Source organism: Acipenser ruthenus, chromosome 9 (genome assembly GCF_902713425.1).
Source record: "Acipenser ruthenus chromosome 9, fAciRut3.2 maternal haplotype, whole genome shotgun sequence".
NCBI classification, from domain to species: Eukaryota; Metazoa; Chordata; class Actinopteri; order Acipenseriformes; family Acipenseridae; genus Acipenser; species Acipenser ruthenus.
Window position 1 is genome coordinate 49,210,104 of NC_081197.1, and position 15,155 is coordinate 49,225,258.

At 39.9% G+C, this 15,155-nt stretch overlaps 1 protein-coding gene across 2 annotated transcripts in view; it reads left to right on the forward strand.

Annotated features, from left to right (window-relative positions):
• The window catches only part of LOC117406066 (TGF-beta-activated kinase 1 and MAP3K7-binding protein 3-like), a 44,943-nt gene extending 30,091 nt beyond the window's left edge, over positions 1–14,852 (forward strand). For both annotated transcript variants that reach the window (XM_034009794.3, XM_059030153.1), the window contains 5 exons: positions 4,183–5,755; positions 9,033–9,193; positions 10,810–10,903; positions 12,165–12,248; positions 13,062–14,852. In XM_034009794.3, coding sequence (XP_033865685.1) covers positions 4,183–5,755; positions 9,033–9,193; positions 10,810–10,903; positions 12,165–12,248; positions 13,062–13,204 — 2,055 coding nt within the window. In that variant the 3' untranslated portion in view covers positions 13,205–14,852. The remainder of the gene's footprint in view (positions 1–4,182; positions 5,756–9,032; positions 9,194–10,809; positions 10,904–12,164; positions 12,249–13,061) is intronic.
• Positions 14,853–15,155: the final 303 nt, after the last annotated feature.

A 15,155-nucleotide genomic window follows, 5' to 3' on the forward strand; every position in this document is an offset into this window, starting at 1 on the left:
TAGGAGTGTTAACATCTCTGCTGACGGCGAGTTTAAAACCAGCAATAATGTACTCCTGTCAGTCATGAAAACTTCTAGAAAAGCAGGTAGACAAGGCCAGACACCACCCCCCCGAATTACCGGCCTGAATTTGAAGCATCTGTGGGAAACTGAGGCACTATCCTCTGACACCGCGGCTGGATTGGTGCGTAAAGTCTGGTTCTATCTTAAACTTTACCTGGAACGACGTGGACACAATGGTGTTCGACAACTAACAAAAACATATTTTGAGATCCGAAAGGATGAAAACTGACTTGAATATGTGTGCCTTGCATATAACAAGGTCACAAACTCTCCTCAAATTCCGACATCAGCATCCATCACCGCTGCTGTCCTGCCTTCCTCAGTGTTTATTTGAAACTCCGCCCAGACCAACAACATCATTAGCTTGTGCTCAGTCCTCTAGTTTCAAGATGCCACTTTTGATGCATAAATTTACAATAAACAGAGTGCAATTTATTTAAGAAGTGAACAATAAATTTAAATTCAATTAAATTCAATTAAATGTGAGACTATATGACACTGTGAATGTATACACAATATAATTTATAAGTGGTATAAACCACTTCAGGCTGTGTTGTTGCAATGATTCATTGATTCTTTATATATATATATATATATATATATATATATTTACACACACACACCACTTCTGCTGTGGTTAAAGGCCCTCGGCTGACGTCACGTGCCTTATCAACATCCCAGGTGTGGTATATATCATGTGAACCACACGGCCTGTCGTGGTTCAACTACAATCCAGGATTTTCTAGACTTTTCTAGAATTAGGTTCTGCATTATCATATTGAGTTTTCTAGCCCCTTGTAGATAATACTACTATAGCACCAAAGGGTATGAATACATTTAAATTAGCATTTTTGGAGTTTTGCCAAAAAAAATTGCTGAATTAAATAATTGTAGACGTAGATTTCTTGTAACTTTTTTTTTTTTTTTTTTTTCCGTCATCCACAAAAACAAAACCTTTGCTCAAGATTTTCCAGAAATTCTTTGTTTGAGAAATTTCTAGAAATTATAAATTTCCATTGGGGTATGTAAACTTTTGACTGCAACTGTGTGTGTGTGTGTGTGTGTGTAATTATAATATATATATATATATATATATATATATATATATATATATATATATATATATATATATAGGGCTCCTGGTTTTCCATTCTTGGGAATGGCAAATTCAGTTTTTCAAAATGACCAATTCCGTTTTTACCAACATAATTTGAACATAAATAACATTTTTACATTAAAAATCTATTGAATTCATTTTTTTTATTTAAGTCCCTGAGATACTGTAGTTTTCAGGAAATATATTTCTTAAAGCTTATTGCTGGCATTACAATTATTATTATTATTTTTTATTTCTTAGCAGACGCCCTTATCCAGGGCGACTTACAATTGTTACAAGATATCACATTATACATTATTTTCACATTATACAGTTATCACATTATTTTTACATACAATTGCCCATTTATACAGTTGGGTTTTTACTGGAGCAATCTAGGTAAAGTACCTTGCTCAAGGGTACAACAGCAGTGTCCCCGACTGGGGATTGAACCCACAACCCTCCGGTCAAGAGTCCAGAGCCCTAACCACTACTCCACACTGCTGCCAATATACAGACTAGTAGAAAACAAGGGGCATTGTTACAAAAATATACAATTTTCTTAAAATTATAAATTAAATACAATGTTCAGGACACTTCTCTACCATCTGTAGTTTCATCTGCAACAACGCAGACTGGTTTATGCTGTACTTGCTGTAAAGATGCTTGCATGTGTTTCTCGTATACCCTGGACAGATAGAGTTGTGTTAGTTAGAGCAGGGCTCTTCAACTAGTTTTTTTAATTTAAGGGGGCCAGATTGGGGGGGGGGGGGGAGTTAGTAGGCAGGCCAGAGTATTTTACTCTGCACATTTTTAAGCAATAATAAATATTATATAACTTAATGTTCATATATTGAGCAAGACTTACACATTTTACCATATGAATAGTACTTTAATAATAGAACAGTGTGAGAATTTAACAGAGTACCATTACAAACATTTTAAAATGTATGTGACATATTAATAGTATAACTGTTAAGAAGAGATCAGCGCTTCTACTTTTGCGCTTCTAACTACTGTGCCCTCTGGATATGTATTTCCAAAATGTCCTTGTTTGGTTTCAAAATGCCTTTTCATATTGTATTCCTTAACTACTGACGCACATTAATTGCACAATAAACACATTGGCTTTGCGTTTGGTACAGTTAAATAAGTATCTATTGGTCCACTCATTGTTGAATCTACAATTTTCACCATTTCTGTACTTACTACAGTAGCTAGAGTAGAGCAAGCCATGTTATAGCTATTAAATGTTATTTTAGTACGAGTAAAAAAAAAATAAAAAAAAAAAAAAGTAGTATTATTAAGGAGTTAATGATAATTTAGAAATAATAAGTTATAAAACTAAAGGTTTCAACCACCGTGCCGTTTCCTTGGGTTGAGCGGGTGACAGAGAAACAGATTTTTTTAATCGGGGGGGGGGGGGGGGACAATTTGTTTTTTTCAGGTACTTTTCTGTATATACAACTCCAAAATTATTCCACAGAATAGAACTCGCAAAACAGCTGGTTGCTTTTTTAAACAACTCGACTCACACAGCACACAGGCAGCGCCGCAACAGAGGCACAATGCCCACAAAACCACCTCTTTTCTCGTTATCCAATGATCCAAATAAACAAACATTTTATACAAGTGGCATCGCAGGGCTTCTGGGTAGTGTAGTTTTCAAACAATCCTATATTTTTAGGAGAATAACAGCGGTAAAAGACTGTTTGTGGCCTCACATTGGTTGGTTTAATTCTAACCAATAATAACATTTAATAGCTAAATAAACATGATCTATGGGTAGAATTGTACACAGGTGGTTGTTTTTGTTTTGTTTTTTGTTTTTTTCTTTCATAGTTTTACCTAAGATTTAAAATGAGTGTTTAAAGTTGTGGGTGAACTTTTGCAAAATACAATAAGCACATGTTTAGTCTTTATTTCTCTTCATATGCGATTGTCGTCTTTTTCATATAATAATAAATAAGTCAGATAGTTTAATAATTATTTGAAAGCATAGGGCTGCAATTTTATTTATTTATTTTATTTATTTATTTATTTTCCATAGTAGCATAGTTTGGCACATTTTGGGGCTACTCCGAGAATATTTCAAACTAGCGTATTGTTGGAATGTATTTTCTGTTTTGGCCAGGTATTTCAATCAATTAATGTATTTTTATATAGCGCCTTTCATGAAGGTCAACAGAAGAATCTTAAAAATAACCTGATATTTGAAAGGTATCCAGTGCAAAGTTTCCAAGACAATGTAATATGTTCAGTCGTTTTGTACTTTTCAGTATTCTTGCAGCATTCTGGACCAGTTGCACGATTCAGATTATTTTATTAATGTTGGAATTAAAGAAATATAGAATATTTAGGTTGCTATTTGATGTGTTATTTTGTTTTGTTGTGTACTGCACTGCTAATCTGGTACTGTAGCTTTAAATTTAGTAGAAGACCAACGCGCATTGTGATGTTGCTGCTCAGTGCTTGTGTTTCGAATGATCTTCTTCAGATCACGTTGGGGTCGAGTGAATTTTCCTGAACAGAAAAATATTTCAGGGTTCTAAAAATTAATTAACCCCAACCCGATCTAGATGGGGCATATCTATCTATCTACCTCTCTATATATCATTTTTTTTTTCTTTTTGTACATAGGTGTTTAGCATTAGTCCGTGGTACAACATATGATTGCCAACCTTTCCAGCTATATAAATTACCCATGTTGTGTAGAATTTCATTTTGCTCTGTAGAATGCCCTGAAGAGATTTACACAGACAAAGGTTTAGTAGTTACCGGCCCTGAACGAAAAGCAGTTTTGTTTTAGTTGATGAAAAAGGTTTTGGATTTTTCAGTGCACTATTCAGGGTTTGATCAGATGTGTAGGTGCAGCAGATAAATCTCTTGTATCCAAAACAAACAGGGCCACAGGAAGGGTTTTTAGATATGCATGGGTGTGCCTACATTTTTCCTGCACTGATGCATAGTGATAAATCAGATACAAACTGTTTTCTTTTTTTTGTTTTTTTTCCCCCACTAAGAATAACAACAATCTGGAAGCTTGTTGCCGAGCCCTTGCGCTGGAGAGCAGCAAGTATCTGTATGGGGAGTACCACAGTCCGGAGGACACCAGGATGAACAGGAACCACATGCTTCACATCAACCTGGGCCTCCACTCCGCCACTGGGTACCAAGCAGGGGATGGGGCCCAGACCAACGGGGGGCGGACGCTGGTGCACAGCTCGAGTGACGGGCACATTGACCCACAGCGAGGAGGAGGGGCCAAGCAGCAGATGGTGTGCCTGCTCCAAGAGCCCCATTCAGCCCCTGCCACTGTGGCCCCTTCGCCTGTCTACAATCCGTTCTTCATGAATGAGCAGGGTTGCACAGCCAACACGCCTCCCCCCACCTCTCTCCCCCCTGGGTTGAGTGCTTCTGCCATGCAGGGTCTCTCTCCCACCTACACTCCTATTCCCCGTTACACCATGAACCCCATCACTGTCACTCTGTCCCAGAACATCCCTGCTGCCCCGCGCGCCCTGCACCTCCCCTCCCAGATCCAGAACTGCCCTTATGCCACGGCCGGAAACGCAGTCTTCATCCGGTCTGCTTCCTCCCAGAGCCCCTCAGGCAGGCAGACCCCCCAGAGTTCACCCTGGCATTCCCCCACCGCACAGTGTCACATGCAACCTTACAATCAGCAGCCTCACGCCATCCCTGTCTACCAAACCCAGCCCTCGCCCTACCAACCTACTCCGTATTCCTCCAAGCAGTCTCAGATGCCTCAGTCAGCCTTCCACTCCCCACCACCTTCCCAGTTTCCCTCTCCCTACAGCTCTCCTCAGCACCAGATCCAGCCCAGCCAGCCTTGCCACCAGACCTCCCACGTCTTCATGCCAATCAGCCCCCCGACTATGATGTCTCTACCATACCAGCAGCAGCAGCATGGCTACCAGCAGCAAGGAGGCCAGCCTGTCTCCTTTGTCCCTTATCTATCACCGGTGATGTCCAAGAGTTCCATCAAAAACCAGATAGAAATCACCCTGGAGTCTCCCCAAAGGTCCCTCAACCGCAGCTCCTCTCCTGTCACCAGCCAACAACAACAACAACATCACCACCAGCAGCAGCAGCAGCAGCAGCAGCGAGGCCAGAACACCTTGTATATCGCACCCAGCTCCCCTTCCAGAGGGATGTCCGGAGGCCAGATGAGCATGAGCGGCGCTGCTCAGGTGGCGGCTTATCACCCAGGCATGTACATCCACCAGGGGCACTCCCGGCCGGCCCCTTCACCCCAGCAAGGAGGTGGAGGAGGAGCAGGGGGAGGACAGGCAGCTGTGGCCGCCGGCAGGTCTCGGGTGAGGGTCACGCAGCCAAGCAACTCCACCTACACCTTCAAGATCAAAGTGTCTCCTGGCAGGCCAGTACAGCGGCAGGTGGAGTCGCCCACTGTAGAGACTGAGAGCATCCTGAACCTGGTGGAGCAGGGAGAGCACCCCGGCGCTCCCGAACCCATTCAGCCCATCTCTGCCCTGCCCGGTACCATCGGAGACAAGGGCAGCAATAAATATCGCAGGAAGTTTAGTTCGGGCTCTGACGACTATGCTTACACTCAAGGTAATGATCTGGTGGCCCTTTAGCATTGTGTGTTAGAGACATATTAATGTTTTAAAGCTGCACAATCATTTTGAGTTTTACCCTGTATTGTGATTCTTTGATCACTACTTTGTCTACTACATTCTTCTTCTCTGCACTTTTTTGGTCCTCGGTCTATCTATAACCCCTCTCTCAGCTCTAATGAAAAGAATTGATCAAATTACCTGCACCTCAAAAAATAAATGCAACAGTGGGGTGCATGTTGCACCAAATGTTGTTGTTTTGTTGGTATACAATATGGAAGCAATACAAATACAGACTCATAAGAGGCATGGCCATATCAAGAGGAGCCTTGTTAAAATATACTGGTTACAAAAAGAAAACCGCAATACTATAAAAATGGGTATCCACTTTTATTTGAATTATTATTGGATTCTTATTTTAACAATTCCTGCTTGGATACAGCCCAGGTGTTATTTTTATCATCCTATGTTGTATAGTTTATTCACTGAGCTGCTATAAAACCAAATCCAAGGTTTGTTACTGCTGATCTGTAGTTATGACGTGAGGCAATAAATTGTAAAGCCTTTTACTGTGCAGTGTGCAATGTGTTCCGGCTAAGCCGTTATTAGGGCCAGCTCTGAAGTGCAATAAAGTGAGAAATGCAGTTCTGGTTGATCCTGTTGCACATTTCGTCTTTGTAAAGTGAATTAAAAATGCATCTCGGCAGAGCTAAAGCTGAAACGCTGCTCAGCAGTGTCTCCCCTATTCCCTGGGTGCTCCGCAAGTTACATTTGAAAGCAGGTAGTGACGTGACAAATCAAATTCCTAAAAGCCTGCAAGGATTTAAACTTTATCATGAAATGTACCTCGTTAATATCCTTGCCGCTCTGAAGTCAGTTACAAGAAATCAACATCAAAGCTGCAGTCTTCCAAAATAGTGTTCAAATGTTATACTGAAATATGATTCTTGCATGACAGTTTTTATACTTATGTAGTTTGGGCATCTGTGCCCACTGCATCGTCAGAGAATAGGCTATGTTGGCTGTCTAGTTTCTTTACATTTTTTTAAAGGTAGCGCCAGCTGTAGGCACACAAGCCCCCTCACACTTGGTGAAAGCATCCCCCTGTAGCAGGGGGTTCAGTATTCCATATAGAAGCCTGGCTGGGAGTCAGGAAAAAAAAACATGCTTCTAATTTTGCAGGACATGCTGTTTTCATACTTGGTTAATACAGGTAACAACCTTAAATCCAGTATTACTCCCTTTGGTCACTGAATGTCTTAATTGTACCAGGTTTACCAAGTTTATTGTGTGTGCTATATTTTATAATGCATACAGTAGATGTTTTTTCAAAGCCTTGGAAGAGAACATCTTGTACCCCATAGAGTTCATAAAACCAGGTGTAAAACTATTTAAAAATTGTGACCGACGGGGGTATGAAAACTACTTTTCCGATTTTATGGGATACTAGAGCTTTAACAACTATCAGGACGTTTTCCCACTGTGGGCAAATTGCCCATGTCTTACAATACTATACATAGACCGGGCCATTTTGGCTGCATTTTGTCAACATTTAAAAATGTTGGCACTGGAACAAGTGCGTTAGTGAAAAGCAGCTAGTGTAGCATTCAAGATTACTGTATGTACTGATATAGTACCATACATGCCAACAGTCCCTATATGGTCGATTCCGATTTCCTAGCAAGTGTCCCGCGTCCCGATGCATAGGAAGAAAGTCCCGATATTTACACATAGAAAAAAATTCATTTATTCTGCACAGTAGAGTTAGTGAAAACCACACGATGTGCTCGCCGTGCGGCTGACGTGTCTGCTGATCATTAACTTATACAAAGGTAAGAACGCTTCATTATGTCTACTGTTAGTGTCATGATGGTCGTGTTGAATCGGGGGGGGGGGGGGGGGGTACGTCTATTATATGATAATGAGTGTTTTTTGCGGAGACGAGCATCCCCCTGAACTGTTTCCAAATGTTGGCAAGTATGCAGGACAAGCCACTTTTGTCTCCAAAAACAATACATTTACTGGTGTGTTATTTCATTTCAAATGGGAACAGGTACATCTTTTTGCTGCTTTTCTCAAAAAAATGAAACCTTATTCGGTGTGCAATATATGAAATTACGTTCCCTATGACGCAGTTCAGTAGTATTTCATTATTCATTGCTGTACGGAAGGGGACTTTGATTTCTGTCCCTAACTGCAGCTCTTACTTTTTCAGTGATATGACACGTGCAACAATACTGGGACAGGGCATGGTTTCCTGTTAAAGTAAAAGTGAAAATGCAGTCTGTGCTGTAGCTGAGTGAAGATTCTGCACTGGCAGCGAAGGTGTTTTTAATCTAACACAGGTCTAGATAAATCATTAACGTGTAGTCTGCTGTAGAATTGGCACCAGCATTCAACAATATTTGTTCTGTTTTCTTTTCATATCAAAGCTGTTGTTTGCTGAATTATTTGCGTCCTTTTATTGAAGTAGGAGCTGTTTTATACCTAGTTTAGTGGAAACAGCTTCCTGGAAATTAAAAAATAAAAAAAAATAATAATAAAAAAAACAGTGCAAGGGGATTTTATGTAACCTTTATCATGGATATCAGAAATAGTTACTCTAGTGGTAAGTATATTGTCTGTGTTGTTTACTTATCTGTAAGTTTATCATTTCCTTTAGTGTGGTGAATCCATTCAGTTTAGGGTGCTTGAATGAAACTGCTTTTTGTTTGGGGTGTGTGATTTCAGTCCCCATACATTTTATTTTTACTTTTAATTGGCATTTATAGTGCCTCAGAGGTGAAGTCTGTATTTTGAGTGGCATTATGGAATGCCTGACCTGGAAGTTGCAATACAGGTTTTGACTTGAATATTATAGATCTTGTGATTGGTTATAAAGTAGTGCACTGGCCTGCAGCCAAAGACGCAGTGTTGTAAGTACCTTGGTACAGACTGCATGGAATGTGTGCCTACAAGTCAGAGTGGTGTGTTTAGGCACTCCTGTTTGAGACGCCAACCTTCACAACATGAAGCAAAGGACCTCACTTCTCTGTTAAAAAATAAATAAATAAATAAATCAAATAAAAATACCCTGTTTTAAATATCTTCCTTGGGAACAAAATACAGATATTACATTTACAATACAAACAAAATAAACTTTTCCATTCAGAATTGTATAGCTGCAAATCTTTGTAATGCACTAGCGCCACACTGTGTCCTGGTTTGGAGCTGCAGGAATGCATATTGGTTTGTCAGGGTTGTCTCACCGTGTGCTTGTTTCGCTGTGGTTTCAGCCCTGCTCCTGCACCAGCGAGCCCGCATGGAGAGGCTGGTAAAGGAGCTTCACCTGGAGAACCAGATACTGGAGAAGCTCAAGACTGATGTTAACAGCATGGAGTACGACCTCATGCAGAGACGCTTCCACAGAGTCAACACCACCTCACTGATTCCAGTGGTCAGTCTCTCAGGGCTGGTCATTCTGCCATAACAATATAATATACATTGGGGATTCAAATCTGTCCAGTACATTTGTTTTGAATGAGTACTCGTTCATTGGGTATTATTGTCATTGGGAGTATTAAGTGTTAACAAATTATATTGTTTGCTGTTTATCATATATAAATAATGTAAAGCATGGAATTTTTTTCTCCTCTAGATTTTGCACTGTTAAATAAGATAGAAATACTGGGTTATTTTATTTTTTTACATTAGACATGCTTGATATATGGTGCTGCATTGCAGTGTTTGCTTTCCCTGCATTTTTAATTGCTGAACGCCAAGGGATATCATTAGTGTATATCTCATTCCACAGTGTGAAGCTCCCGCATAGAGGAAGCAAACCATCACAGCACACAACACACGTAGTACCTGAAGTGGGGCTTGAAGGTCCTGTTTTGTACAGAATATATTTCAAGTTTTATCTATTGTAATTTGCAGCCTTTATTGTAACATTTGTCATGGGAGGGGAGGGTGGGGGAGGGGGAGACTACCTTGAACTAAGAATTGAATGTTCTACGCTGTTTCTGTTTCTGCGTATAACATTAAATTATTCAGGTGCAAAAGACCCTCTTAAAAGGGGCAGAGGGAGTATACGCATTCTGCATGTAATCTGCATGTACAAAACTGTGCATAGGCTACAACAAGTAATGTACTTGAAAAAGGTGACAAACTAATGCAAGTTTGTAATGTATCATTATACTGTAAAAATAGAGCCTTAAGCCCCTTTCACACTGGTACTCCTACCCGGGTCCTGGCTACCCAGGTCACAATCCCGTGTAGTGAGACACCACGTACCTGGGTCCTACCCGGGTTAACCTGGGTCCCAGCGACCCACCTCAGGATGTGGGTTGACACGGGTTGAGCAAGACAAAATGCTTGACGATCGTTCACAAGCAGACGCAATACGTGAAGGTTTCACTTCCGCAAGGAACATTTCTGATTATTCTGTTTTAGCCATATTATTTTATTAATTTGAGACACAGCATGAGCCAGACTGCAGCAGGGATGTAGAAACATTTGCTCTAATCAACATTTGGGCTGACGGTTCAATCCAGAGAAGCTTCGATGGAAGCGTCCGTAACAAGCTGCTTCCAGGGCATTGATACGCGTATTGTGCACTTGTGTCTGTCACCCAGGTCAACGCTGCTTTATCAAAAGCAGTGTGAAATCGCGTAGCTGACCCGCATGACACTGGGGCCTGACCAGGTAGAGTATACCAGTCTAAGGGACTTTAGAATGTGCAATAGCACATTTGCACAAGTTTCTTTTTTTTTTTTTGGTTTAATATTTGAACAGCTCTAAACTGCATTGCATTATTAAGTAGACAAAGAAGTGACATTAGTGAATCATTGATAATTGTTAGTTTTGAAGGATTTCCCAGTTAACCCTACTGTAAATCAGCACCATATATCAGGTATATATTTTAATGAAACCAACACTCCTGCTTCAGTCAGCGGTCTCTTGTTGTTTTAAGGAGTTGGATGGTCAGTTTACCCTCGGTCTCAAGTGAACTGCAAAGTCCAACAGTGAATTTGATTCACCTTGGTGTTTTCCTTCTTTTTCTGTTACTAGCCAGAAGACATGACCAGACTAAGGAGCCAGAACAGACAGCTTCAAATCAATATTGACTGTACACTGAAAGAAATTGACCTCCTTAAATCTAGAGGTCTGTAAATCAATGATCCATCTTCAAATCATCTCTTAATGTATGTTTGTGTTGTCATTATGGGACTTCAAATCATATTTTTAAAGTCAATTGAAATACTGTTTATAAGGAATTGTTTGACAATAATGAAGACCTTATAATAGGGGTGTCTTTAAGACTCACATCTGTACACGGGTCATTCTAATATCAAGCACCCAATATGTGATGTAGTATGTGGGTTTGCCTGATACTTGCGCGAGAGTACCCCATAAGTCTTACCCTTTACCCTAAAGTTTCCCATAGAAAGAGCATCGCCAAGTGTAAATAAAGCATTGTAAATTCCAGAGCGGTTTGGTAACGCATATTAAAAAACATGACAAACTATGGTAAATGTATAGCATAATCATAGGGAGAAGCATGGTTAAACTTCAAGGTACATGAACTATGAGGGCTATTTGCAAATATTATTATCATATTTCTTTAAAGAAAGTCACTTAACAATGTTTCAAAATTTTTACATTAAATGTAGAGACTTGTTTTTCATTTCATGTAACTTCGATAGATCAGGGACGTAAAGGCGGCTCCTATTTGCATAGCAGTATCGCCCATGTTTTATAAGCCAATGTACAGGTAACAAGCTCGGGTGTGTTTCATAATGAAACCAGGAATGGGTCAAACTGCTGTACAATGGGAGTCTTAATTCCATCCTTGCAGATGTTTAAAAGGTTCAAATTAATCCTTTACAGCAGTGGAGTTTTGAAAATTGCTCCTTTTGTAGCTAGAACACAGAGCTTGCAGGTCTTCTTGCACATTTCGATGCCTTTGTGCTGAAGTACTGGAGCCCTGAATCAGAAGCGTTGCCCCAGCCGAGGAAGGGTGTACATTGTGATTTAGCTGGAGACAGGTACTCCCTGTACTGCCTGTGTGATTCGTCCCCTCAGGTGAGGCGATGCTAGTAATCGCTGTGTCAGGCCGCACTGTATATGGGAGGAAGGTTATAGCCAAAGATCATCTGGAGTCCATTTATTTTTTTTTGTATCTTGCTACTGTATTGCAATTGAGCACCATACATCATCCAGAACTGAGGGCAGGTTTCCTTCTTTAGGTTAGAACTTGCTGTTATTGAAGAAATAAAACTATTGAAATTGACAGCGGTATGGAAATAATGCTCGTTGTTTTTTGTTTGTGTGTGCAGAGGACTTTAATAAAAAAAATAACAATAATAAACTTTATCACATTTAAACTGTTTTGCTTATAATATAATTTCTTGTTCTCTTTCCAGGGAAGTTTGATCCAAAAGCCATGAACAACTTCTATGACCACATTCAGCCTGGTCCAGTAGTTCCTCCAAAGCCAAGTAAAAAAGGTGCGCTGTTCTGGAAAGCTATTGGTTCCAATTGTCTGTGATGTATTCCAGTTTGTAGTAGGAATACTGTGTGGACATCCCAATGGGATTTGCTGTTGGTGTTCAGTTCTTTGGTGCCCTCTAGTGGAGGTGATGGTTCAAATCATTCACAATTCTTGAAGTTGATTAAAATTTATACAGTCTTAACTCTGACGAAAATGTATATTAGTATTGTGCTGGTCCTGCTGAATTAAAAAAAAATAATAATAATCCACCTAGTAATTTAGATATACTTGAGGAACTCATGGTTTTTACGTGAAACCATTATTGTATTTTATTGTATAGGATTTGCTGACATTCCGTTTGTACCTTTAAACATGGAGCTGATAATTCAAGTAAATGATATATTGTAAAAATCACCATAACTTTGTAGGTCTCATATTTTCCAATATGAATGATGGTGCAGATTATGCTAAGCGTGTTACGTAATGAGCAAAAAGAATTCCAAATATTCGCAGACGGTTTTCGTCCCACAGAGAAGTAACATGGTAAAAAGAGACAATAAAAACATGTGGAAAAGCAGTCGTGACTTGTCCAGATGTGACTCCTCTTTGTACTGAGAAACGTACTATACAAATCCCTCCTCTCTGTTGGATGTACAAAATAAAAATACCTCAAATAAAGTGCTGGTCCTATAAGTCTTCATATTGACTCCAAATGGAAAGGGACTGACAGTAGTCTCAACGGCAAGCTGGTTTACTGCATTTGATAACGTGCCCTCTTCAAATCCTTCTAATGTCTGAATGTCTTTTGCTTTTCTGTGTCCTGTTGCAGAGCCCAGGACAAGCTCAAAGCCCAGACGTCAACCGAGAGATGAGGACTTTGAAGGGGACAACTGGAATTGTGAAAGCTGCACCTTCTTGAACCACCCAGCCCTGATCCGCTGTGAGCAGTGTGAGATGCCGAGGTACACCTGAACCCAAAGCATGGCGGGGTGAAGGGGAGGGGGGCTGCCTCGGAAACCTCACAGGGGAGTGACTGAGGGCTGACCTGTACAACTGCTACCATTTCTTGGTGCAGGGGCAAAAGCGAAGCTCTTTTGAATCACCATCATCAAAACTATGGTAATCCGTCCTGATCAGACGTATCAGAAAGATATCAGATGCACGTTTTCCCCTTCCCCAAGGTAAAGGAAGCTGCTACCTTTCCATAGCAGAAGGATCTTGCTGAATATTGGGATTCTGCTCCATGACCCTTTCCTCCAATGAAAGTCATCCACTGTGTCCGTTCTGTGGCCTGCATTGGGAGAGGGAGAACCCTCGGTAGGTTTCAGAAACTCTAAGGTGTTGACTCCGGATTGTGTGACACTTGACACTGCACCGTTTGGTCAAACTCTGGCACAGCCTGCAAAGAGCAACTTAAGGACTTAAGATATTCGTAATTGCTGCTTTCTTCAGGGTAATTGCAATCTGTATGATTTAAATTATAAAGTAAAGCTGTTTCTCATGTTGATGAAAGTGTAAAGGTATACCTTGCCTTGTGTACAGAGTGTACAATCAGAGTTTCTTTAACAATCCCTAGTGCTTGTACTACATCATGTCGGCCACCGTACCAATAACACTGGTGAATATGTTGCATCATAACAGATCTGAACTTTGCATTATGCTCTTCTGATAAAAATAATAGTGTGCATTTTACAACAAGGTTTCCTTTTTCTGTTTTTTTTTTTACTTTTTAAACTGTGTTTCAGCAAACTTATGCCAAATTCCAACGATCCCAAATCCCGCTCGGGTCTATGAGCTCAGCAATGGTGTTGATGACGTGTGGTAAACGTTTGCTTCCTCTTCCTGTTAGGCTAGCTTTCAAGCTTCCATTTTGTGAAGAAAAACTGTAATGTTTACAACAGCTTAGAAGGTTCGTTGTGCACCCAAACCTAATATAGCTGACAATTGTTGTTATGCAAATAGCTGATTTATAATATGGGTTTATTTGCACATAAATAATAAACCGATAAAACGCTGAAGGCAAATGTTAAATTACATTTTAAAAATATATATTGCACACTGCGTGTTCCAATAATAACAATAATATTGTAAGAAAAATGAAGATTACAAAAGGACTTGCAAAAATATGATTACTGGTACTTTCATGCATAGTATGCTATTCTGTATTCTAAGGGTAATGTCTTGTTTCGGATGCTTCAGGTTGCTGTAATATTAAAGCACTCGTTCTTTGTGAAATAACTGTTGGGTCTGGGATGCAGAGTGAGTATAAAGTATGAATAATATGTGCATGTGTGTGAGAGAGTATATAAGGACGTTTTGTGTTCTTGTTATGATGGTGTACCTGCCTTTGTAGAATTCAGAAGCACTTGTATCTTTCATTTTTGTTTCGGCCTTGTGGTAAACTACATAACCTCAGTTTGTATGTTTATACCACAGCTGTGCGTAAAAAAAAATAATAATAATAATAATAATCAATTATCTTTTGGTACCTGGTTTTTAACGCTTCCTTCCCACTTGACTAGATACTGCATATCCATTCAATGTCTTTATATTTATTGCATAAATATTGTAATTGTGGTTTATAAGGACATGTGGGAATAAAATGGACATTTCCCCCCAACCCCTACTCTGTGGTTTATTATAGGGTATAGACAAGAGGTGGGGGTAGCCATGATATAAGCTAGCCTTTCCACCCCTTAATTTTATATTATGACTATATATGGTATAGCTCACTTAATGTTTTTCAAAGGGCTTAATCAGTGCATGGCATTTTTAAATAAATCTTGTAAAAGGTATTTACATTTCATTGGAATAAACCAGTCCTTTTATTGAGAACAAAAAAACCTAATGATCTCAAGGGGACCAAATGTCCATCCTATGCCCTGCACGGGAAAGGGTTGATGGGTTGTGGGTTGAAAGGGTT